The sequence below is a fragment of the Lithobates pipiens genome, unplaced genomic scaffold, assembly GCF_037356315.1.
Source record: "Lithobates pipiens isolate NorthernLeopardFrog02 unplaced genomic scaffold, aLitPip1_a1.2 Scaffold_1, whole genome shotgun sequence".
Classification (NCBI taxonomy): domain Eukaryota; kingdom Metazoa; phylum Chordata; class Amphibia; order Anura; family Ranidae; genus Lithobates; species Lithobates pipiens.
This window is the reverse complement of record NW_027507685.1, coordinates 229,170,078-229,196,247: the sequence shown is the minus strand read 5'-3', so window position 1 is coordinate 229,196,247 and position 26,170 is coordinate 229,170,078. Positions and strand designations below refer to the sequence as shown.

General features: G+C 43.4%; 1 protein-coding gene across 4 annotated transcripts in view; it reads right to left on the bottom strand.

Moving 5' to 3' along the window:
- Window positions 1-3,696: 3,696 nt before the first annotated feature.
- The window catches only part of LOC143984105 (class I histocompatibility antigen, F10 alpha chain-like), a 907,941-nt gene continuing 885,467 nt past the window's right edge, over window positions 3,697-26,170 (bottom strand). For 3 of the 4 annotated variants that reach the window (XM_077484424.1, XM_077484420.1, XM_077484428.1), the window contains exons 4-7: window positions 17,071-17,346; window positions 10,151-10,249; window positions 7,763-7,792; window positions 3,697-7,453 (exon numbers count right to left, since the gene is read on the bottom strand). In XM_077484424.1, coding sequence (XP_077340550.1) covers window positions 7,413-7,453; window positions 7,763-7,792; window positions 10,151-10,249; window positions 17,071-17,346 — 446 coding nt within the window. In that variant the 3' untranslated portion in view covers window positions 3,697-7,412. Of the gene's footprint in view, window positions 7,454-7,762; window positions 7,793-10,150; window positions 10,250-17,062; window positions 17,347-26,170 lie in introns of those variants that run through there. The other variant, XM_077484434.1, reaches the window with a different exon arrangement.

Genomic DNA, 26,170 nt, shown 5'->3' with positions numbered 1-26,170 from the left:
AAGTAAATCAGGGGGGCTGGGGGCCTGTAATGATCAAATGTTTTTTCACCTTAATGCATAGGATGCATTACGGTGAAATAAAACAGAAGGTTTACAACCCCTTTTAATTTGATTTAAAATTTAGCAAATAAGTAATTTTTTTTTCTTCTAATGTGCAGTGATAAGGCAGCATTGGTGGCCCCTGATAGATGACTACATGGCTGTCCAGGGGGTAGCGGGCATTCGGGCTGCCCAAACCTAAACTCGGAGCCTGTCAAGGGGGGAACCAGAAGATGGGCAGGGAGTCTTCCTGGAGAGCCCAATCTAGACCCCCACCCAGTGGAAGGGAGGAGAGAGCTGCACAGGGGATACTACCTGCCAGGGACTGTGCTCCGCTCTTCCCCTGCCCCTCCTACTACTTTACTGCCCCACATCTGCCATAACCCACCCTTCACAGTCCCGTCCCTATCCTCCATAAAACACGCCCTCACAGCGCTGTCCCTTCCCATCACCCAACAATTTTGCTCCCGACTAGGGATGAGCCGAACACCCCCCAGTTCGGTTCGCACCAGAACTTGCGAACGACCCCCGCGTTCGGTACGAACGTTAGAACCCCATTGAAGTCTATGGGACTCGAACGTTCGAATTGGAAAATGCTAATTTTAACGGCTAATATGCAAGATAGTGTGCTAAAAAGGGTTTGGCGATCTGCCTCCTGCCTCAGGGGACATGGGTCACTGCAAAAAAAAGTTTTAAAAACTACCGTTTTGGCGGGAGCACTGATTTTAATGACGATTAAAGTGAAAAAAAAAAGTGAAGTATTCCTTTAAATATGGTGCCTGGGGGGTGTCTATAGTATGCCTGTGAAGTGCCACGTGTTTCCCGTGTTTAGAACAGTCCCTGCACAAAATGACATTAAACGGAAATAACACCATTTAAAACTGCTTGCGGTTTTAATGTTATATCTGGTTCCTGCAATATGGTTGAAAATCATTCAGAAAAATGGCATGGGTAGCCCTCCCTGCCCATTACCAGCCTATTTGGGTCTTGTACACATATTAAGGGGAACCCCGTACCCATATTAAAAAAAGGAAATGCGTGTGGCCCCCAGGCCCTATATACTCAGAACAGCAGTATACAGGCGATGCAAACAAGACAGGGACTGTGTAGGTTTGTTGTGTTAAGTTGAATCTGTTTGTCATTTTCAACCGGTACATTTTTAAAGTGTAGCTCCAGTCAAAAAAAATATTTTTAAGCTTTTTGGAAAACATAGGGAAGGGTTATCACCCCTGTATAATTTGTTTTGTCGTCCATCTTTTTTCATCTCACTTGCTGCTGTCTCCTTGCGTTTGCAAGAAGGAGATGTTTGTAAGTTGGATGTTTGAAAGTAGGGGCCTGCCCTATATTATAGCGGCATGTACTGGGTACAGAGCACGCAGACAGCACGCACTATCTCCTAACACTACTGACTGCAAGCTCTTTTATTAACCACTTGTTAGCCCAATGTTTGCATAAAGTGAAAGATGAAGTTATGCTGAGTAAATAGATATCAAACATGTCACTCTTCAAAATTGCACATGCCCGTGGAATGGCGCCAAATGTCGCTACTTAAAAAATCCCCATAGGCGACGCTTTAAATATTTTTTTACTGGTTACATGTTTTGAGTTGCAGAGGAGGTCTAGGACTAGAATTATTGCTCTCGCTCTAACATTCTCGGCGATACCTCACATGTGTGGCACATGCGAGCACATGGGGACATGGGCGCTTTAATTTTTATTTTATTTTTTTATTGTTCATTTTACTTTATTTTAGTTTGACATTTTTTTTCCCAAAAATATATTTTTGATCACTTTTATTCCTATTACAAGAAATGTAAACATCCCTTGTAATAGGAATATGGGGTGACAGGTCCTCTTTACAGTGAAATCTGGGGGGTCAATATGACCCCACATCTCACCTCTAGGCTGGGAAGCCCGACATAAAAAATAAAAAAAAAGATTCTGGCTTTGATCGTACTGGCGAGTTGGTAGAAGCACCGGAGGGCGCTGAGGGGTGGGGGGCGTCTATGGCTGGGTACTTCAGGGTATCACCGAGTATGGCTGGGTATCTCTGAGTATGGCTGGGTATGGCAATTTATGGCAGGGTATTACAGAGTATTGGCGGGGTACTACAGAGTAATAGCAGGGTACTGCAGAGTATTGGGGGTACTGCAGAGTAATAGCAGGGTACTGCAGAGTATTGGGGGTACTGCAGAGTAATAGCAGGGTACTGCACTGCAGAGTAATGGCGGGGTACTGCACTGCAGAGTAATGACGGGGTACTGCACTGCAGAGTAATGGCGGGGTACTGCACTGCAGAGTAATGGCGGGGTACTGCACTGCAGAGTAATGGCGGGGTACTGCACTGCAGAGCAATGGCGGGGTACTGCACTGCAGAGTAATGGCGGGGTACTGCACTGCAGAGTAATGGCGGGGTACTGCAGAGTAATGGCGGGTACTGCAGAGTATTGGGGGGTACTGCAGAGTAATGGGGGTTACTGCAGAGTAATGGGGGTTACTGCAGAGTAATGGGGGGTACTGCAGAGTAATGGCAGGGTACTGCAGAGTATGCACTGGTATTGCAGAGTATTGGCAGGGAATTGAGGGGTTAAATTCGGTGAGCAGCGATGTGGGCACTGCAGATGCAGCCCACATCGCTGCTGACACCGATCTCTTTCCCCTCCGCTGTACCGATCGGTACAGAAAGGGGAGGGAGGAACAGGCGTCATAACATGACGCCGGTTTGTTTCCAAGTGATCACTCCGTCATTTGACGGAGCAATCACGTGGTAAACGGCCGCTATGAGCGGCCGTTTACCGTGATGCGCCGGGTCCTATGGACCCGGCGGTCACGGATGCTCTCGAGTGCGCACACCTCGGGGCACGCGAGAGCAGAATTCTGGGAGGCCGTTAATTAACGGCCTCTCTGAGTTAAACAACCGCCATGAAGCCATTAATCGGCAATGGGTAGTTGTTAAGTGGTTAAAGCTAGATCACTAGCTATATAGGTGAGGTGAATATAGTGGTGTATACTGCAGTCAGGGCACAGACAACAACCACTACACAGCAGCAAGATAGGAAATCAGCCAAAAACGATTGGTGTGTACTGTGTTGAAGGTACACAGAACACCCACTGCTTCAGATGAAAAGTAACACACTACAGGAGGCCGCCTTAAAGGCGGCCTTATATAGTGTGGGGCGTGCACTACACAGCCTGAGCTATGATTGGCCACAGGCATCCTGCCTGTGGCCAATCATGGCTCTCCTCGCTGCCGGCGCTGCGATTGGCCAAGCATGCGGGGTCATAGTGCATGCTTGGCCAATCATCGGACAGCAATGCACTGCGCCAACGCAGTGCATTGTGGTCCGCGCGCGCGTCACTCGAATTTTGACGCGAACGGCCAAAACGTTCGGAATTCGCCGAACGGGCAAACAGCCAATGTTCGAGTCGAACGTACGTTCGACTCGAACACGAAGCTCATCCCTACTCCCGACTATTATACAACAGATGTTACAAAACACTTTGAATAACGAAAAGGGAAAAAAAATGAATTTCATTGTTGGGGTTTATAGACACATAAGCAACATAGACTCAGATTTAAAAAATAGTTAGCAGAGATATTTTAACTATTTTAGAACTCAATCAAGACAAATTGAAAAAAGTAAACAGAGTCACCTCAGAGGGGCAAGCCAATTTTATTGATAATTTAAATCTTAGTTACATACCAAAATCCTATTATTTATTGACTTAATGTCCATAGAGTAAGTACAGTCTTATTACCAACATGCCATTCATTCTCTCACGTGCCTCATATCTGTATCTGATCATTTCAGGTCTCTGTCTGGTGATTGGGACATTAAAGAGGAAGTAAACCCTGATGGGTTTACTTCCTCTTTTTTTCCCTGCAAAGGTAAAGCATAATGGACTACTATGCATCGCATAGTAGCTCATTATGTGTCACTTACCTGACACAGGAGCCAGCGAAGTCGCCGCTGATCCCTGTAGTCCGCCGCATCCATGTTGCTTGTGGCGTCTCGCAGCGCCGACGAATCACAGCGGCGAAGCCGCAATGATGTCACGCCCGCGCATGCGCACGGGAGTCGCGTCTCGCAGCTCCGCCGCTGTCACTCGGCGAAGCCGCGATGACGTCACTCCCGCGCATGCGCACGGGAGTCGACAAATTTGGCAAATCCATTCATGGATTTGCCGCATTTAGTGCGCCTGCGCGCCGCTGTCTACGGCGCATGCGCCGTAGACAGCGGTGCCCATTTTCGGGCAAATATCTCCTAAACCATATAGGTTTAGGAGATATTGCTTGGACCTACAGGTAAGCCTTAATCTAGGCTTACCTGTAGGTCCAAGTTGTTAGGAAGGGTTTACTTCCTCTTTAATGTTTCTTTTAACTGCTAGATCATTTATTCAATATATAACTGGGGAATTAGACCCCATAATCTGATACATCACCATTCCAGTCCACTGAAATCACCCAACAACCTCAGATGTGTTTCAGGAGGTTTGGGATCAACTTTTCTGCACCCCAACTGATGTGAAGTTTATAGGGATATCATTCTTTGTTTTTATTTTATAATATCAGGAACATGGAGATAATGCTAATAAACCTCCTGCAGCTGGGAAGCCAGACAGAGCCAATGGAATTTCTGAGAAAAAACATTTAGGGACTATTCACATTACAGATTATGTTCACACAAAATACATGCATGACAGTCCACTGCCTTAAGACAGCCCATTTATTTTGAAAGTACTGATAGTGCAGTTTGACTCAAAAATTGGACATGCAGTTTTATTTTTTAGAAAAATTTGCAACACACCCCATGTCCATTGTAATGTGCTGCAGTGCTTTGTCCTCTACTGTGCAGAGCGTTCAAAACAAATGGCACCACAAAACACTGCAGTGCATGCGTTGTACTAAACAATCTGCTTGTATTTATGGCTTGTATGTGGAATATATGTACTTATCAATACCTTTTCTTAGCTTTAAGCAACATTAAAATAAAATAAATTATCTACTCAGTTTTTTATGCACCTATGATTGTTTTGACACATTTTTGTAAAGTAGAATGTGCAATTCTTTTCATTCTGAATGTGTTTTTTGACGAAATTTGACACACTTGTTAATTCGGAAATATTCAAATTAACGAAAACCCATTAAATTCGAAAATAAGAACAAAAATCCAAAAATACAATTTGAAAATCTGAAATAACTAATACTAACTACTAAATTATAGGTATTGGAATTTACTTTAAAATTGTCCGTTAGTGAACATAACAAACACTAATTTATCCAAAGTTATGAATTACTATTATTAATTTGTTACATTCCATTTGTTTAGATACAGCATTCGTTATTTTGGATAATTCGTAACTTCAGATAAATTCATATTCATCACTTTCACTAACAGCCAAATTTGATAGGAAATTCCAATACCTATTATTTAATAGATATTTCTGCGGAAAATTTGAATTTTTGTTCTTATTTTTGAATTTTCACAATTCGGAGTTTTTTTTTTTCAAAATAACGAATGGCTCAGAAAAAACAAAACAAACAAAAAAATTAAACAAAAACAAACCCATTTTTCAACAGTGCTCATGTTTACTGTATAGACATTTTCAGACAGGTGATCAACAGCGTTCAGGGTTCTATAGATTGCTTTTGTTCTCTTCAACATACAAAGTCTATGGGTCTGCAAAATCTGCTTGAAGCAGATCAGGAGGAGGTCATTTGCAGATCCAATGTACCTGTCAGTAAATTCTGAATGATCTCATACGTGTCTCATACTAATGCAATCGACACAAGTCCAAAGCACAATGTCACAGGCCCTAAGGCAAACACAGCTCAGTGCTCAGCATTTTCTGACAAGCTTCTTTCAGCTCTATGATGGCTGGAGCACTATATCTATATATATATATATATATATATATATATATATATATATATATATATATATATATATATACACACACACACACACACTGAAGAGTTCAGTCCATTATGTATATTGGTCTGTACAGCAAAGAACTCCTCTGAATGAATGGAAAGGAAATGCCAATTTTGGTCTGACCTTAGTGGTTTGCAGATGACAACACCATTCATAGTAAAGATAAGGGAAGTCTGTTGGAAATATTCTGACATACATGGAAAGGGCAGTGGGAGAGCCGTGTCTATCTGGCACAATGGGGCCATCATCTATCTGAAGAAGCCCAGCAGTTATTTCCAGAATATGATGGTGTGTCCATGATGATATGAGATGTTAAACGTAGGTATGGTATAATGTTTTTTTTTTTTACAAATCAAACTAATCAACTACAAATAATATAAAACCAACAAAATTAAAAACCTTCACCTTATTGCAAATATGTAAAGATACAAAAGATATTTAAAAACAAAGCTAAAAAAAGCAGAATTATGTTGTATAATATGATAATTGCTGTATAAATCCTATTCCTACAGGAAACCTGTCATAGAATATGGTACATTGTGCTTATGGCCTCAGTAGCCGTGTATCAGGATATCAATGTTCTTCTGACAAATGTACAGAGAAAATTTCCCCCAATAATAAAGGAAAAGGCGGCTCACTATACATGGCTGGCAATAAACAGAACCTGTGAAGATGGAGATATGAGAGATGCCAGATTGGATTTTTTTCAGAGTGCAAGTTCTGGAGCTGTCATCCTGATCCTTGAATTACTATCACCCTGGACCTTGAATCCACTACACACACACTACACACACTACACACACACACACACACTACACACACATACAATTCCCTGGCCTGACATAAGCACACAGAAGGGAATTGTGACAGCATGTCTGTTCCAGGTCAGTGATTCATGATGTACTCAAGCCAAGATCATTAACATAGAAAGGAGTCTATGCCCATAAAACAGGTCAGAAATGGGATCTCTCATGACTCTATCCTCATGAGTTTACAGGGGTCCAATATATGCTTCCCAACATTACTCAGATATTACTGCAGAGCCTGGGAAGTCAGATACTGAATAAGATGATGGTACTATTCAGAAATCCTCAGCACTGAACTATAGACAGCACTGATCCAATCACTTAAATCTGTATATGAATATTTATTATACCACAGACCTTTATAGGGGTGACATTGTCAGCCATGATGATTTGATTAATATGGGGAAAATACTTCTCTCAATCTTCATACATTCGGTGTACCACCCTGGTTTTACATTCAAATGTATTCTTTTATATATACCAGTGGATTAGAATACATGACAGGTTCACTTTAAATTACATGGCATTAGATATATTAATGAATGTAGACAGAAGCAAGTGCAATAGGCTGAATCTGAATGGAAAGAAAAGCCTCTCCTCCTCTTTCTGTGATGTCCTCCATCCTGTACATTCAGGCTGTCGGGTTGGAGGAGTCAGAATTGGCATCTGAAGCTGTAAAAGAAAGTGGAGAAGTTTAGTCTGTATGGAGATCGTGGTAAATGATGATTATCATATAATACTATATAAAGTACAGAGAGAGAACATCCTTCTGACACGCTTTTTATTACAGAGAAAAGTCTGTACAGAGAGACACTATTGGGGATCTCCTCAGTTATTTCCATTTGCATCATATAATGTAGGTAATGATAATAAAGTTACTTGTATCATAGAATAAGATGATCTGCAAGACGTCTCACCTCCCCACATATTCTACACACTGTACACTACAACACAGAGAACAGGACATGATGGGATACTTACTACTGGTGGTCTTGTAGCCTTTTCCCCTCTCTGAAATATATAAATTATTGTGTTATAAACAGGAAAGTAGTAAATAAAAGTTCATCACACTCTGTCAGCCAATATCCAAACTCAGAATTTTGAAGCTAGAAACATCCACAGATGGGGTATAACCATCAGAAAAGACCCAAAACAGACTAATATAATTATAAATGGAAATTAAAAAAAAAGTTGAAGAACGGATCCCTACTTTCTATAAATGACACTATGGATGCTGATAAAATAATAAAGAGACAATATCATTAGAGAATACTGGAGGCCGCCATTGCTGCAATCTCCCTTTGAAAATGCTCATTTCCTGGCTGTCTTGCTAATGTTTGGCTTCAGTGCTGTCTGAGTTGGTGACACAGAACAGATACAATTAGTTATGGAATTGGACACTTTTCTGGCATTCATTTAAGGCATGCTCGTTCCAGGTCTGACTTTCCCCAACACCCCCTGGATGACCCCACCCCCCCCTATTTTATACTTTTTGTTTTTTCCTTTGCATGGGTCTTCAGATTGGTCACATGATGTGCAGGGTCCTCTTTCTCTTCAAATATTTTTTATGGTAGTCGTGGCTCTTGATGATACAGATAGCAGCGCTGCTATTAAGACATCAGTGCCTCTCCCTGCCCCAATGTACAGAGTACAGGGTGTCATAATGATGCCCCTCAAAAGAAGTCCCATGACCCTCTGCATTCACAGTATGTCCTCAGTCTCCCAGGTTGAATAAATGTGATTTCACCTGGAATACTGAGTGGGATGGAACTGCTTGGCCCCTCGCTTTGGTGCTTCTGCCAAACAATGCTTCCTGCCCTCCAAACTGTTCCAGCAGATCGAGAAATAATACCACCCCTTTACCCCAATCACCGGACACAGACAAGATGTGGAGATAAAACCAAAGGAATGACTGTTTATTGAATAGACATACAGGTTTTTATGGTCAGTCACCAAATGAACAATAAAAACCAAATATTTACCTAAAACATCACACAATGGTTTAGATAACAAGGCAGAGCTGACGCAAAGATAATCCCATCATATAGGAACCTCCAAAAGTCAGCCAAATTAGCCAACAGACAGAAACAATAGGAGACTCAATTAACAATGGGAATGCACACCTAGGAGGCGCACAATGGGAGTGACACACCTAATAAACACACAACACCTTAATAAACAGACTAGAGCCCCTGGTATCAGATTGCTTGAGCCGATTAGATTACCATCTGCTCCTAGTCTCAGTCTGAAGCAGTCATTCCTGGTTTGGACATAGAGATGGAAAATATATGTCTGTGGGTCCTCCTGTTCTCAGTCTGTTTTGGGGAGACATGGATTTGAATCTGAAGCAAGACCACTCCATGAGTCCCAAAAGCACACAGCTCCTAAGGAGTGGTGTTCCTTTAACCTCCCTGGCGGTATGATTCAGTCTGGAATTAGGTGCTGAAAGCGGTACAATTATTTTGCATGGAAAACTGGTGTTTTATTTTGTAGTCCTGTAATTCTTAGGAATAACGCTCTTAAATCTCTTCAAACCAGAGTCTAGCAGACATCCCGGGTATGATAAAGTTTATAATATAATAAAGAATAATAAAAATTATTCAATAATGTAATCAAATCCTAAAACACTGAAAAAGGGACACGTTTTGGTTGCTATGGACAATCTCCAAATTTCAGGCAGAAAAAACAGTATTTATAATATAAAAGTGCATGCAGGGCATTACACAGACCACTAGGGACAAAGGGGGTGTGTAATTTTTTAATACAGCACTGTAATCTTTAAGATTACAGTGCTGTGTTGGTTTTGTTTACTTTTTTGAATTTGCCGCCGTTCTCCGCTCCCGTGCGCCGTAACTTCGCAGGTAACGGAGCTCGGCACTGTGAATCGGCACTGTGAATCGAGCAGAGGACAGCTAGATCACAAAGTGCGGGCAACATCGCTGGATCCAGGGGACAAGGTAAGTAAGTCTCACTGTGTCCTCCCCTGCATCCAGCGATGTGATCCCGAGTCTGGCTCGGGGTTACCGCTCCTGCTAGTAAATTCTCAACCCGAGACTCGGGATTACCGCTAGGGAGGTTAAAAGCCCAGACCCATAGTCAGTGGATAGGAGGCTTGCCCCTTGTCCTCTCAAAAGCCTCTGCTCCAGTTTGGTCCGTCACACTGAGGACATCTTGTGGCAGAGAAGAGGTACTGTGGGAGACAGTGGAGTGGAAGGGGCAAGTACTGGACCCAGACTTTAAGCTGGGGGGGGGAATTGCAACGGCGGCTTCCATAATTGTCACTTTAAGCAATCAAATTTCTTTGAACTTCATCGATTTATACTGTGAAAGAAAGTAACGTGATAAAAAAAAATTAAATCTATCACTTACTCTTGTAGCAAAAGATTCCAACACCAAGAGCGACTGCAATGATGACAACAGCACAGGCAATGCCAATAATCATAGCAAGTGGGAGGCCATTATCAGGTTCTGAAAGAGATCCATGAGATGGTGGGAATAGTGAGTGAGAAGTTCAGGTGAAGATACTTTATAATAGAAGACATGTAATAATCAGACCTCATGTACACAGATGAGAAGAAACCGTAGATATGCCCAGTGTAAAATTCTGGGTGTTTTCCCACGTAATATTCTTATAAAATTTTGTACCCTTCATGCCCGTATGACATAATTACTGTACGTTGAACCTCTGTGTACCTGTATGCATTGTACACACATCTCTGGGTAAATGCTGATGCACAGAAGCATCCGTGTTGACAAGCATAAAGCTGCATACAGCCAACCTCTAGAATAGCAGGCTGTACACAACACCCGTGTCTTCCAGGGTGCGGGAAACTCCTGGAATTTTATGCTAGGCTTGTCTTTACCAAGCCAATTGAAATCAGCTGACAAATTATTTGGAAAGGCTGTTCTGCTTGAGGGCAGATACTGTACATCATCTGACAGTCAGGGCCGGTTCACACTATTGCGATGCAAGAACCCTGCGAATCAACTGTGGGTTCCCGCACATCGCACCCGACACGCACGGCAGTTCACACTGTCATATGCGGACTGCTGGAGAGTGTCATTATATGTTAACGTCACCCCCATTTCAGCTTGCATATTGCACTGCGACGTGACAGTTCGGACATGAATTGGATTACATATATGTGCACACACACGCGATCTAATTGTGGTCCGAACAAAAAAAAGGGTCCTGTGCGTGTTTGCACCGAATGCGGTGCGATATCAGCCATACTATCTGTATGACTGACATCGCACCGCACAGACATCGCATGTAATGTGACCAGCAGTGCGCTGTGAATTACATGCAATGTCTGCAATCACAATAGTGTGAACCGGCCCTAAGACCTTGTTTACATGCAGTCTGGGGTTCGGTTGAGCAGCATTTTTATTCTCCCTCCAACTGCTCCTACTAAATCTACAATGACAGACAGTGGGGTGTATATTCTGCAGCCATGATCCTTTGCATTGTGGTGCAGCAGATCCCCTTCGGGTTCATGTGCGGGTCTTTAGAGGTTAAACCAGGCAGTAAGTAGGCAGCATAATGCTTCCTCACCCCCTGTCAAATGCTCCTTATAGGCAGATTCACTGCAGATCACTCTTCAGAGGACACCACCCACAGTCTTATTAATCAGCCACATTGCTCATGTAAAATAAGAATGAACTGATTTTAGGTATCAATCCCCAGCTGTTTTGATTGGCCGGGCTGAGAGATCGTCATGCCCATGTAGGGATGAGCTTCGTGTTTGAGTCGAACATACGTTCGACTCGAACATCGGCTGTTCGCCCGTTCGGCGAATTCCGAACTTTATGGGCCGTTCGCGCCAAATTCGTGTGGCTCTCACGGCCCACAATGCACTGCGATGGCGTAGTGCATTGCTGGCTCATGATTGGCCAAGCATGCACTGTGACCCCGCATGCTTGGTCAATCACAGCACCGGCAGCCAGGAGAGCCATGATTGGCCATAGGCAGGATGCCTGTGGCCAATCATAGCTCAGGCTGTGTAGTACACGCCCCACACTATATAAGGCTGCCAGCGTGGCGGCCTTGTGTAGTGTGTTGCCGTGTGAAGCAGTTAGTGGGTGTTCTGTGTACCTTCAACACAGTATACACCAATCGTTATCGGCCGATTTTTCGATCTTGCTCTTCTGTAGTGGTTGTTGTCTGCGTGCCCTGACCGCAGTATACACCGCTATATTCACCTCACCTATATAGCTAGCGATATATCCATCTTTTATAATAGAGCTTGCAGTCAGTGTTAGGAGCTTGTGCGTGCTGTCTGCGTGCTCTGAACCCAGTATACACCGCTATATCCACCTATATAGCAAACTATCTTGCTCGTTTTAAATAGAGCTTGCAGTCAGCGGTAGGAGATTGTGCGTGCTGTCTGCGTGCTCTGAAAAAGACGGACGGCAAAACAAATTATACAGGGGTGATAACCCTTCCCTATGTTTTCCAAAAAGCTTAAAAATAGTTTTTTTGACTGGAGCTACACTTTAAAAATGTACCAGTTGAAAATTACAAACAGATTCAACTTAACACAACAAACCTACACAGTCCCTGTCTTGTTTGCACCGCCTGTATACTGCTGTTCTGAGTATATAGGGCCTGGGGGGCCACACGTATTTCTTTTTTTTTATATGCGTACAAGACCCAAAGGGGCTGGTAATGGGCAGGGAGGGCTATCCATGCCATTTTTCTCAATGATTTTCAACCATATTGCAGGAACCAGATATAACATTAAAACCGCAAGCAGTTTTAAATGACGTTATTTCCGTTAAATGTAATTTTGTGCAGGGACTGTTCTAAACACGGGAAACACGTGGCACTTCACAGGTATACTACAGACACCCCCCAGGCACGATATTTAAAGGAATATTTCACTTTTTTTCACTTTAATCGGCATTAAAATCAGTGCTCCCACCAAAACAGCCATTTTTAAAACTTTTTTTTGCATTGACCCATGTCCCCTGGGGCAGGAGCCAGGTCCCCAAACCCTTTTTAGGACAGTATCTTGCATATTAGCCATTAAAATTAGCACTTTTAATTTCGAACGTTCGAGTCCCATAGACTTCAATGGGGTTCTAACGTTCGTATGAATTTGGGGTCCGTTCGGAAGTTCTGGTGCGAACCGAACCGGGGGGGTGTTCGGCTCATCCTTATGCCCATGCATGCTTGGGAGCTCAGTCATCTCTGCACTGCTGAAATTATACCCTGATCTGTGTGTGACTAGCTCAGTGTACAGTGCAGACAGACAGGACAGCAACTTTAATGCAGAAGAGACATCGTTGGCTATTTACTAAAGGCAAATAGCTTGTTCACTTTGCAAGTGCAATTTGAACTCTGCAAGGACATTTTCTTAAGAACTTAATAAAATAAGATGAAGCTTCACTCTGCAAAGAATACCCAATAACATTTTTGTTTGCACATGATTAGATGACAGAAGTCCCTCATTTACTAAGGTCTGGAGTAAATTCACTTGAAAAGTGCCCATTCTATTTGGCTTTAGTAAATCAGCCCCAGTATGTCTTTTCTGTATCAAAAATTCTGCCTGTTCACTTTTTTTTTCTTCACACTGACGTTACACTTAAACTTATTTTTTACTCATGGTGGCCGGAGGTCCTGGCTGTATTTCTCCTACAGACATGACTGTAGCTACCCCTCGCCTTAATCACAGGGATTGGTCAGTGACCAACTTATGTTCTTACGTAATGTAATATTTAAAAAAAAGTGACTGAGATAAAAGTTCTGGATTACAGGAAAAAAAAGACAGTGCTCCACTAATATTAAAAATAGACAGAGTTAGGAAAATGTAAAGAGAAGTGCAAAACAAATAAAATTGATCAATAATGCACTCACATTTAACACCACAGAACGTCATTGCTGATGAAACGCGTAGGGTGGAGTCACAGCAGGAGAAGTCTGTGCACCAAATGTAGTGCCCATCTTAAAAACGTTCTTTTTTTTTAATCAAGTCGTTTTTAATTTATTATTAAACATACATACAGATATGTCACATTAATCCATGAAGTATCAAAAAATTTTAACTTTCTAATGTGGTTTTCTATTTTTTTTTTAAATGTGAAGGCATTATTTTACTAAATGGACTTTAAAAAACATGCTGTACTATGAGCTACCTCTGCTTTTCTTTTTGACTACTACCCATTGGGAGTTCTGATGGTCACCATGGTAGGAACAACTACTGAATATGTTTACCCAAGGGAGAAGCTGAGAGATGTTCCATTTCAGAAGGAGATGTCTGACTGTGCTTTTTGACTGCAAGGTCAAATGTATTTGGTCAGATACTGACTATGCAGTTTGAGGGTCTGTGTCACACATCCTTATGAGCACCACCTACCATCCATTTAAAGAGGAAGTAAACCCTGATGGGTGTTACTTCCTCTTTGATTCCCTGAAAAGGTAAAGCATAATGGCCTACTATGCATTGCATAGTAGCCCATTATGTGGCACTTACCTGACACAGGAGCCAGCGACGTCACCGCTGTCCCCTGTAGCACCAAGCGTCCATCTCCTTTTCCGGGTATCGCTGCTCCAGTGCTTGAGTGGCTGAAGCAGCGATGACATCACTCCCACACATGCGCACAGCCACTAATGGCATATCGCCGTTAGCAGCGGCATGCTCAGTGTGCCTGCGCGCCGCTGTCTATGGCGCATGCTCTGTAGACAGCAGTGCCTGTCCTTTTGCAAATAAACTAAACTGTGTAGGTTTAGGAGATATCTCATGGACCTACAGGTAAGCCTTAATGCAGGCTTACCTGTAGGTCAAAGTGGTCTGTAAGGGTTTACAACCACTTTAAGGACGTTATGGACTTACCTGATCAATTTGAATTGGTTTGTACCTCTTTGTTCATCCCTTTTCCAGGCTCTGTCTATTTAATATTAGTGGAGCACCACCTTTTTCATATAATTGTGTTTATATTATAGCCTGCAATATTGTGTCAGCTGCTCATTTCTTGACAATTACATTTGTGATTTAATAGTTTTGGATTGGCAATTCTATTTTCAAGACATGTTGTGAATATGAACACAGAGAGGTTCATTTACTGGAGGCAAATAGCGTGTGAACTTTGCAAGTGCAGTTGCTGCAGAGCTTATGGTACTTAATGAGATGAAGCTTCACTTTACAAAGAACACCCAATCACACGCAAGGAAGATAAAAAACAGCATTTTGCTTGCACATGATTGCAGTGGCGTAGCGCGGGTTGTCAGCGCCCGGGGAAAGGCAAGTAATTTGCTCATGGTTAGTGTTTGACTGAAGCCATTTATTATCAATCAAATGTGTTTACTCTTTTTAAATCATAATGACAACAGAAACAATCCAAATGACCCTGATCAAAAGTTTACATTAATACTTATGTAAACTGTGTATTGCCCCCTTTAAGCCCTTGTACACACGGTCGGAGATTCCGACAACCAAATGCGTCAGAGTAATTCCGACGGATTAATTCCGGAAGAGGTCCAGAAGTGATGTTGCATACACACGGTCAGACTAAGTAGACTAAGTTGTCGGAAAATCCGATTGTACATAACGTGATGACGTTATTTTGTTACGACGGGACTACATTCAGGCTAGTAGCCAATAGCTTTGGTCTAGGAATTTGATCTGAGCATGCGTGGCACTTTGTCTGTCAGAGTAGGCTACACATGATCGGAGTATATCCGATTGGAGCATTTTGTCTGAAAATTTTACCGGCAAGTTGGAAAAATTGGTACGACGGATATTCCGACGGAAACAGTCCGATGCAGACAACACACAGTCAGAATATCTGACAAAACGGTCTGATAGAAAACATTCCGACGGAATCTCCGACCGTGCGTACAAGGTCTTACATCAATGACAGCTTGAAGTCTTTTGTGGTGTTTGTGGATGAGGCTCTTTATCTGCTCAGATGGTAAAGCTGCCCATTCCTCTTGGCAAAAAGCCTTCAGTTCCTGTAAATTCTTGGGCTGTCTTGCATGAACTGCACATCTGAGATCTCCCCAGAGTGGCTCAATGATATTGAGGTCAGGAGACTGAGATGGCCACTCCAGAACCTTCACTTTATTCTGCTGTAGCCAATGACAGGTCAACTTGGCCTTGTGTTTTGGATCATTGATATGTTGGAATGTCCAAGTACATCCCATGCACAGCTTCCTGGCTGATGAATGCAAATGTTACTCCAGTATTCTTTGAGATCATACTACATTCATCTTTTTTCAATTTTGACCACATTTCCTGTGCCTTTATAGCTCACACATCCCCAAAACATCAGCGATCCACCTCCGTGTTTTACAGTAGGAATGGTGTACCTTTCATCACAGGCCTTGTTGAGTCCTCTACAAATGTAATGTTTATGGTTGTGGCCAAAAAGCATCACTCCAAATGACTTTGTGACAGAAGATTTGAGGCTTGTCTCTGTGCCGTTTGGCATATTGTAAGCGGGATACTTTGTGGCATTTGCATAGTAATGGCTTTTCTCTAGCGACTGGACCATGCAGTCCACCTTTCTTCAAGTGCCTCCTTATTGTGCCACACCACATGTTTTCAGAGTCCTGTATTTCACCTGAAGTTATTCGTGGGTTTTTCTTTGAATCCCGAACAACTATCCTGGCAGTTGTTTCTGAAATTTTACCCCTCATTTTTCACTTCTTGATTAGAGTTTGAACACTGCTGATTGGCATTCTCAATTCCTTGAATATCTTTTTATATCCCTTTCCTGTTTTATACAGTTCAACTACCTTTCCCTGCAGATCCATTGACAATTCTTTTTCTTTCTCCATAGACTCAGAATCCAGAAACATCAGTGTAGCACTGGATGAAAGATGCAAGGGTCTGTCAGGAGTCTAGAAAGTCATTGACCTTTTATACAAACACATTAATTACAAGCAAACAGATCACAGGTGAGAATGGCTACCTTTAATAGCCATTCAAACCCCTTTGTGCCAACTTGTGTGCATGCTATCAAATCAAAATCACCACCAGGGTATGTAAACTTTTGATCAGGGTCATCTGGGTAGTTTCTGTTGCTATTATGATTTAAAAAAAAATAAAAACACAGTTGATTGATAATAAATGGCTTCAGCCAAACACTAACCGTGAGTGAAAGAAATGTTTTTGTTTTATCCATCATATATCACAAGAAATCATGAATTCTGCCAGGGTGTGTAAACTTATGAGCACAACTATATGTATGTATAGAGATTATATTATATATAAAACCATGATGGTAGACCTCATGTGTGTGTAGTCATTGTTAGATATTTTATAAAACTTTCTGCTTCTACTCACCATATTTCTTAGTGAGAACTTCCTCCAGACTGCTGTGGTCCACATGACAGGAGTAAGTGTCGGCTTCCTGGGTTGGCACTTCCACACTGACTCTGATCTGATAGGTGCCATCAGGATGGGGGAGAGTTGGACTCATTTCATCTGAAAGAAGATGGTCCTTCCCATTCCTCATCCACTTCACATCCACAGGTCGGGGGTGAAATCCGTACACCAGGCACTGAAGTCTTGTTATTCCATCTTGCTGAGCACGACCCCACACCTTCACCTCTGGGGGCACTGAGGGAGATAAAAAAATAAAAATCTATAAAAACACTGATGGTATACATATAAAGAAAAAATGTTTGGGACTTTGTATGAGGCCATGACTATACAGTACACAGGTCTCCATCCCTATTATTTGATAAGGAGGGGAAGGGGGAAAAAAAGAGGGCAATGGGACTTTGTATGAAATACCCCACTAGGGTAGATAGTAATAATTAATTCAATATTGATTGATTCAAACACAATAAAGTAAAGTGCAATAAAATGCATTAATGGTAAATCAATATATACGATACAGAATGGAGGTAATCATGAGTAATACACGATATAGTAAAAATTCATAGCATAGTAACATTGTTGCACATGATTAGTAATAAACCAGCAGTAAACGCAAATTTGTGTAAAAACATAGTAGGTAAAAAAAGTTGTATTGATGATTCAAACAAGTCAACCCATGGTAGACACACGATTACTGTGGCATAGCATCAAATAATAAAATCTTGACGCGTTTCGTGGATTGTTTCCACTCATCAGGAGCAGCTATACATTGGGGGTACCTAAAATGAATTATAAATTCATAATCAATGGTAATTGATTAGAACAGGAAGAGAGGGAATAAACAACTATGGTCCTAGCACTCTTACCTATGGGTAGAAGGTTATAAAGGTAGATTATGATGATAATGATGATTGGAGGCAAATCTGAGTTTACTGCTGGTTTATTACTAATCATGTGCAACAATGTTACTATGCTTTGATTTTTTACTATGTCATGTATTACTCATGCTTAGCCTCCGTTTTGTATTGTATATATTGTTTTACCACTAATGCTTTTTATTGCACTTTACTCTATTGTATTAGTAATAAATAATTTATTCATTATTGATTGATTCAATCTACCCTACTGATGGTATACAGTTACAGAGCACCTGGAAAGCATTCAGTGCCTCACTTTTTCCACATTTTGTTATGTTACAGCCTTATTCCAAAATGGATTAAATACATTTTCCTCAAAAAATTCTACAAACAATACCCCATAATGAAAACTCAAAAGAAGTTTGTTTGAAATCTTTGCAAATTAATAAAAAAAATAATCACGTGTACATAAGTATTCACAGCTTTTGCTATTCTCTGGTCTGATGAAACAAAGAATAAACTCATTGGCCTGAATGGCAAGTGCCATGTCTGGAGGAAACCAGGCACCACTCATCCCCTGGCCAATACCATCCCTACAGTAAAGCATGGTGGTGGCATCATAATTCTGTGGGTATGTTTTCCAGCAGCAGGAACTGGGAGACTTATCAGGATTGAGGGAACAATGAATGTAGCAATGTATGAGGCATTCTTGATGAATACCTGCTCCAGAGCACTCTGGACCTCAGACTGGGGTGAAGGTTCATCTTCCAACAGGACAGCGACCCTAAGTACACAGCCAAAATAACAAAGGAGTGGCTTCGGGAAATTTCTGTGAATGTCCTTGAGTGCCCCAGCCAAAGCCCAGACTGGAACCCGATTGGACATTTCTGGAAAGATCTGAAAAAAGGCTGTGTACCAACGCTCCTCATCCAACCTGATGGCGCTTGAGAGGTCCTGCAAAGAATGTGAGAACCTGCCAAAAATAGGTGTGCCAACCTTGTAGCATCATACTCAGAAAGACTTGAAGCTGTAATTGGTGCCAAAGGTGCTTCAGTGTTGAGCAAAGGCTGTGAATACTTATGTACTGGTCATTTCTTTTATTTTTAATAAATTTGCAAAGATTTCAAACTTCTTTCACAATGTCATTATGGGGAATGGTTTGAAGAATTTTAGGAAAAATAATAAATTGAATCCATTTTGGAATAAGGCTGTAACATAAAATGGGGAAAAAGTGAAGCGCTGTGAATACTTTCCGGATGCCCTGTATAAGAGGATCGCACACATACAGAGACAACTGTACAATCATTTGTCAGGATCATTAACCACTTCAATACAGGGCTCTTTCCCCCCTTCCTGCCCAGTCCAATTTTCAGCGCAATCACATTTTGAATGACAATTGCGCAGTCATGTGACGTTTACCCAAACAAAATTTTTATCATTTCCCCCACAAATAGAGCTTTCTTTTGGTGGTATTTGATCACCACTGGGGTTATTTTTTGCTCTACAGATAAAAAAAGACCAACATTTTTGAAAAAAAAGGGGAAGTTCTTTGTTTCTGTTACAAAACGTTGTAAATAAGTAATTTTTCCTCTTTCACTGATGAAGCAGTACTGATTGGCACTGATGAGGTGGCACTGGTGATGAGGCACTGATATACAGCACTGATAGGCACTCATAGGCGGCACTGATCAGGAGGCACAAGCAGGCATCACTGATGGGCACAGAGTTCCATCCCTAATGGGCACTGATTAACATCCCTAGTGGGCTTACCTGGTGGTCATGAGTGGGCATCCTGGGGGGCTGCACTGGCAATCAATAAGCGCAGACCCCAGCGCCAGGAGAGCAGACGATCGGTTTCTCCTCTAATAGCCCCCCATAGACAGCACAATGTAGCTTCATCTCTGTGGAATCATGATCATCAGGCGAGATTGTAGCACTGCTCCCCAGCATTATACATCAATCCCTAACTATGCATATAGAGAGCAAATTCATATAACATGCAGCTGCAATTTTCAGCATCATTGGGAGGGTTTTACAAACAGTCCCAACTGCTGGAAATGTATGCAAATGTCAAAATATGAATGTAGGCTTAAAGACAGAAGTGATCCGGCAGCTTCTATGGACCCCCAATATGTGCGACTCCACCCCCACCATGTTTCCCAGACTCGACTAATCCACCTCTGGGCCTGGAACCCACATGGCAGGTGTCACCAGGTAGAGGGGAGGGAGACCAGAGAACACCTATTTGTTGATCTCCTCTAGACAGTAAGAACCCAGAAGCAACATTTTTCACTTCCGGTTTTGGTTGTCACTTTTTCCAGCAGTTCTGACCACAGAAAAAGTTAATGAAGCACAAGATACACTCCGTTAGCTTCAGACATGCAAGGGAGACATCAGGAGTCTAAAAGACCGCTGATGACTCATTAAAGAGACCCTGTGGAAATAAATATACTATCATTTAGGGGGTGATTGGTTCCCTTTGTGATAGCAATAAGGTTAAGTGAAGAAAAAATTAAAAAAAGGGTACACCAAAGCATGTAAAACTTTTGCCACCAGTTGTTTGTGTTTTTTGCATACATGTCTAAAAAAACATTTTTAGCCTCAAGATCACATTATATATTTTCTGAGAGCAAAGACCCTGGAGAATAAAATGATGGTAGTTCCAATTTTTTATGTCTCACAATATTAGCTCAACTCTTTACAAAGTACAAATTTTCAGTAAAAAAAATATACTAAAGTTAATTTTAGGGCACACAAGCACAATACAGTTTATAAGTAAAATATAAAAGATGAGGTTGTCCTGAGTACATACCCTAAAGTTGTGTATTGTGGGGAAATAAACATTGCTACCCAAAACTTTTCCATACAGGCAACACATTAAAGTAGAAGCCACCTGGGGCAAAAGGCTGAGCTGGATGATTCCCAAAAGGAACAGTGTGATTCCGTAACCACAGAAAAGGTTCACACTGTTTCACTTTTGAAATAATAGAGTCACAGTGACCAGGGATAAAGGGTAAAATCAAACCACCGAAAGTCACGCAGTCAGTCAGGGATGCAATTCTCATAAGAAGAGACCATACTGAAACAGGCAGTTGTGCATTTATACTTAGGTTTGTAGGGCAGCACTCCGGTACAGGAAAATTTTTAGAACATTTAGATTATCACACTATTCACTGTGTTTTGATGTATGGGATGCATCTGTTTTTAATTTCACATAATTAGAGGTGGGTTATGGCCCCTTATTTAACCACTTACAGACCGGACCATTTTGCTGGTCAAAGACCAGACCACTTTTTGCGATTCGGCACTGTGTCGCTTTAACTGACAATTGCTCGGTTGTGCGATGTGGCTCCCAAACAAAATTGACGTCCTTTTTTTTTATACCACAAATAGAGCTTTTTGGTGGTATTTGATCACACCTGCGGTTTTTATTTTTTGCGCTATAAACAAAAATAGAGCGACAATGTTGAAAAAAAATTCAGCTTTCAGCGCTGTAGCACTTTGAGTGATAATTGTGTGGTCATACAACACTGCACCCAAACTACATTTTTATCATTTTGTTCTCACAAATAGAACTTTCTTTTGGTGGTATTTGGTGGTATCACCTCATGCAATTTTTATTTTCTGCTAAACAAATAAAATACTGAAAATTTTGAAAAAAAATGTTTTTTGTTTTTGTTTCAGTTACTTCACTGATGGGCACTGATAAGGCGACACTGATGGGCACCGATGAGGTGGCATAAATGAAGTGGCACTGATGAGGTGGCATTGATGGGCACTGATATCTGACACGGATGGGCACTGATATGCGACACAAATGGGCACTGATAGGTGGCACAAATAAGCACTGATAGGCAGCACAGATGGGCACCGATAGGCGGCATGGATGGGCACGATAGGCAGCACAGATGGGCACGATAGGCGGCACAGATGGGCACGATAGGTGGCACAGATGGGCACTGATAGGCGGCACAGATGGGCACTGATAGGCGGCACAGATGGGCACTGATAGGCGGCATTGTAGTGTAAAGTATTGTACTGATGGATGCAAATCAGTGCCAAACAATGCATGCCAATCAGTGATGCCCATTGTGGGCACAGATTGGCATCCATTGTGGGCACTGACTGGCATCCCTTTGTGGTCTAGGGTGGCATACCTTGTCCTGTGCATCCCTGGTTGTGTGGTGGTGTCCCTGGTGGTCCAGTGTAGGCATCCGCGGGGGGCTGCACTGATAATCGATCAGAAGAGCAGCCGATCGGCTCTCCTCTACTTCTGTCTGACAGACGCGAGTGAGGAAAAGCCAATCACTGGCTCTTCCTATTTAGACTGTAATCAGCTGTGATTGAACATGGCCGGTCATGTGGTAAAGAGTCTTGGTACCAAGATCGTAGTTGTGGTGTGTCAGACTGACACACCGCAACAGCGATCGCCGTGATGCACGCCCCTGGGTGTGCACAGCGGCTTAATATCCTGAGGACGTCATATGACGCCCAGTCAGGATATTGAAACCACTTTACCGCCATCATTCTGCTATATCTCGGATGGCAAGTGGTTAAAGTAGAAGTCCAGCCTAACACTAAAAATTACTACATCTACAGACAACCACAATCTAACACTAACCTATCTAGCCCTGTAAAGAAGAAATCAGTATACATACCTTTTTTGAAGCCGATCCGGACCAGTCTCCAGTGGCAGAAGCTCTGCAGAGGAGACAGCCAACAATGGCTGTGAAATGAATGAGAACTTATGTTACTATGGGGCTTCCGTTGTCGAGTGCTCAGGTACACACACCGCTCAGCAGCCCAGTCATGCAGCATCCCCCACGGGATGGGGGATGCTTCCCCACCACAGAATCAGGGTACCCTCAGCAGGAGTGACTACCCACAATTGCACAAAAAAAACTGCGGAAGTAATGCAACAATGCATTCTTAAAGGTACCGTGTTTTTATCAATTGCAACTATACAGCCGCCTGCAAAATCTTTGTGGCCAAACAGGCATCAGCCGATGCACTGACGTGTACCTTGAATAACTTGGTAAACGTGTGGACAGAAGACCAGGTCGCCGTCTTACACACCTGAGCAACAGACGCTTGGTGTCAGAAGGCCCAAGACATTCCGATTGCCCTTGTGGAATGGGCCATAACCGGAAAGAGGGGCACCTGCCGCTTTAAGGCGTGGGCTTGTACTACAATCTGTCTGATCCACCTGGAAATGGTGGCTGATGAGACCGCCATGCCTTTCTCGGGACCAGCTACCAAGACAAACATCGAGTCTGACTTCCGAAAGGGAGCAGTGGTAGACAAATACACTTTCAGAGCGTGAAGGTCCACCTCCTTAGGGTGTTTCGGTCTAGGACAGAGAGATGGTAACACAATATCCTCATTAATGTGAAAAGCCGAGACCACCTTCGGTAGAAAGGATGGTTGCGAATGCAACACCACCTTATCCTTATGGATAACCAGATAAGGCGACTTGCAAGACAAGGCCGCCGGTTCCGAAACCCTCCTGGCCAAGGTGATGGCCACCAGAAAGACCACTTTCTGGGAAAGAGTCAACAGGGGAAACGCCCTGATATTTTCAAGCAGCGGGTCTTGAAGTGCCGATAACACCAGGTTCAAATCCCATGGGGGTAACGGTGGACGCACCGGAGGGACTACATGACGAACCCCCTGAACAAAGGTACTCACTATGAGTAAGACACCAGGGGTTGCTGAAAAAAGACAGCCAAAGCTGAAGTTTTTGCCCCTTAATAGTGCTTAACCCCATTTTCTGGTCTACTTCTTCCTGAAAAAACAGCAGGATCCTGGATATGGAAAAAAGAGCACGGATGCCAACCTTTCTCCGCACACATGGAGATGTAGGCCGTCCAGGAACGATGATATATCTTCCAAGAAGAAAAATTTCTGTGCTCTCAACATAGTTGGGATCACCGAATCCAACAGACCCCGATTCCTCAACACCTGGCTCTCAATAGCCGTGCCGTTAAAGCCGCCGATGGTAAAGCAGGATGGAGAATCGGACCTTGAGACAGAAGGTCCTCTCGTAATGGCAGTTGCCAAAGAGCATCTAACACCAGACGCACCAGTCCAAACTGTGACCACCAGTATTACTGGGATCCCCTTGGCTTCCACTCTGCAAATCAGATGTGGTAATAGCTTCAGTGTAGGAAAAGCATAGATCAGCTGGTACTGATCCCACAGAGCCATCAGCGCATCTGACGCGTCTGCCCACGGATCTCTTATCCTGGACACGAATCTTGGCACCCTCCAATTGAGACGGGGGCCAGAAGAGCTACGTCTGGTGTGCCCCACCTCAGACACAGTCACCTGAATATCTCTGGATGCACCGCCCATTCTCCCGGGTCCAGTATCTGGCGTCTCAGACAGTCCACCTGCCAGTTCTCCACTCCGGGAATGTAAATGGCCGACAAAACCAGTAAATGTCGCTCTGCCCACCTAAGTATGTGAGCGACCTCCCATGCCGCAGCTGAGCTACTTGCCCCCCTTGGTGATTGATGTATGCCACTGCAGTGGCATTGGCTGACTGGATCCTGATTGGATGTCCTTGCAGTCTCATTGACCATGTGGAGAGGCACAGCCTGATCGCTCTCAGTTCGAGCAGATCGATCGGCAACTTGGATTCTTCCGTCGACCAGAGGCCCTGAGCTGACTGAACCCCCATTACTCCGCCCCAGCCGAAAAGGCTGGCGTCTTGTGTGATCACTGTCCACTTTAGAAGTAGGAATGACTTTCTGGCCTGAATCACCAGGGACCTCAGCCACCAGATCAGTGATTCTCTGACTTACTGGCTCACCTGAATCTGACGATCCAGGGACAACTGAGATCTGTCCCATTTTGAAAAGATCTCCTTCTGCAGGACTCTGGTGTAGAACTGGGCAAAGGGTACAGCCCCAAAGGAGATCACCATGAGCTCCAGGACTCGTATGCAAAAGCAAAGCGATGACCACCTGCGGTTCATCCACAGTTTTACCGCGGATCTAAGAGTCTGCAGCTTGTCTGAAGGGAGAAAAACTCTCGCTTCCATTGAGTCTAGCAGCAAGCCTAGGTACTCCAAACACTGAGTCGGTAAAATCACCGAGTTCTTTAGGTTCAACAGCCACCCAAATTCTCGCAGAGTCTGCATGGTGATCGCCACATCCTCCTCTAATTCTGAGGCAGAAGATGCTCTCAGGAAGAGATCATCTAGATATCGCACGATCGCGACCCCACGTTGCCGTAGCAATGCCAAAACCGGAGGCAAAACCTTGGTAAAGACTCGGGGGGGGGGGGGGGTGATGCCAGACCAAAAGGGAGAGCCACAAACTGGTAGTGGTCTTCCCCAACTGCAAATCGCAGAAACTTCTGCTGTCACAGGCATATGGGTATGTGCAGGTACGCATCCTAGAAGTCCAAGGGTGCCAGGGAGTACCCTTGATGGAGTGCAGCAACTACTGGGTGAACTGATTCCATTCTGAACCTCTGCACTTTAACAAAGTGATAGAGGGATTTTAGGTCCAAGATTGGACGTACTCCTTCCTTCTTGGGAACTACAAGCATATTTGAGTAGAATCCCTGGAAACATTCCGATTCCGGAACCTGTACAACCACCCTGCAACTCAGCAGGACCCTTACTGACCCCAAGAGGGCCTCCAGGCGAGCCGGGGATACGGGTATGTTGGAGAGGAAGAATCTGTTTGGTGACCAAGAGAGAAACTATCTTGTAGCCTAAGGAAATCAGATCGCAGGTCCATTGGTCGAAAACTGAGGGGACCACTGTCCTGAAGGCGACCCCCCACCCAAGACATGGGTGGGGACAAACATTCATGTGGTAGCACTTATACTCGCAGGCTTGTAAGGCTTGCGGTTCCAGGGATGTTTTTGTCCCTCTGTGGTCGTCCAGTCGGGCTGGGGATGTTATACCGAAGCTCCGGGCGGACTGAAAAGCCGTTAGTGAACGGAAAAAAAGGGGCCCTTGCCTACGGCGTGGCTCCTTAGACTTCCTGGCCTGTGGGAGTAGTGTACTCTACCACCGGTGGCATTTTTACTAATGCCATCCAAAGCACCGGTCGCCAAGGAGGGGAAGATCCGTCAGGGCTTTTTTAGATGCCTAGTGAACAGACCAGCATATTAGCCAAATCAGGCGCCTCTACAGAGGGAGGGTATCCATGGGGCCTCGTCACAACTTACTTAAGGCCTTGCACTAG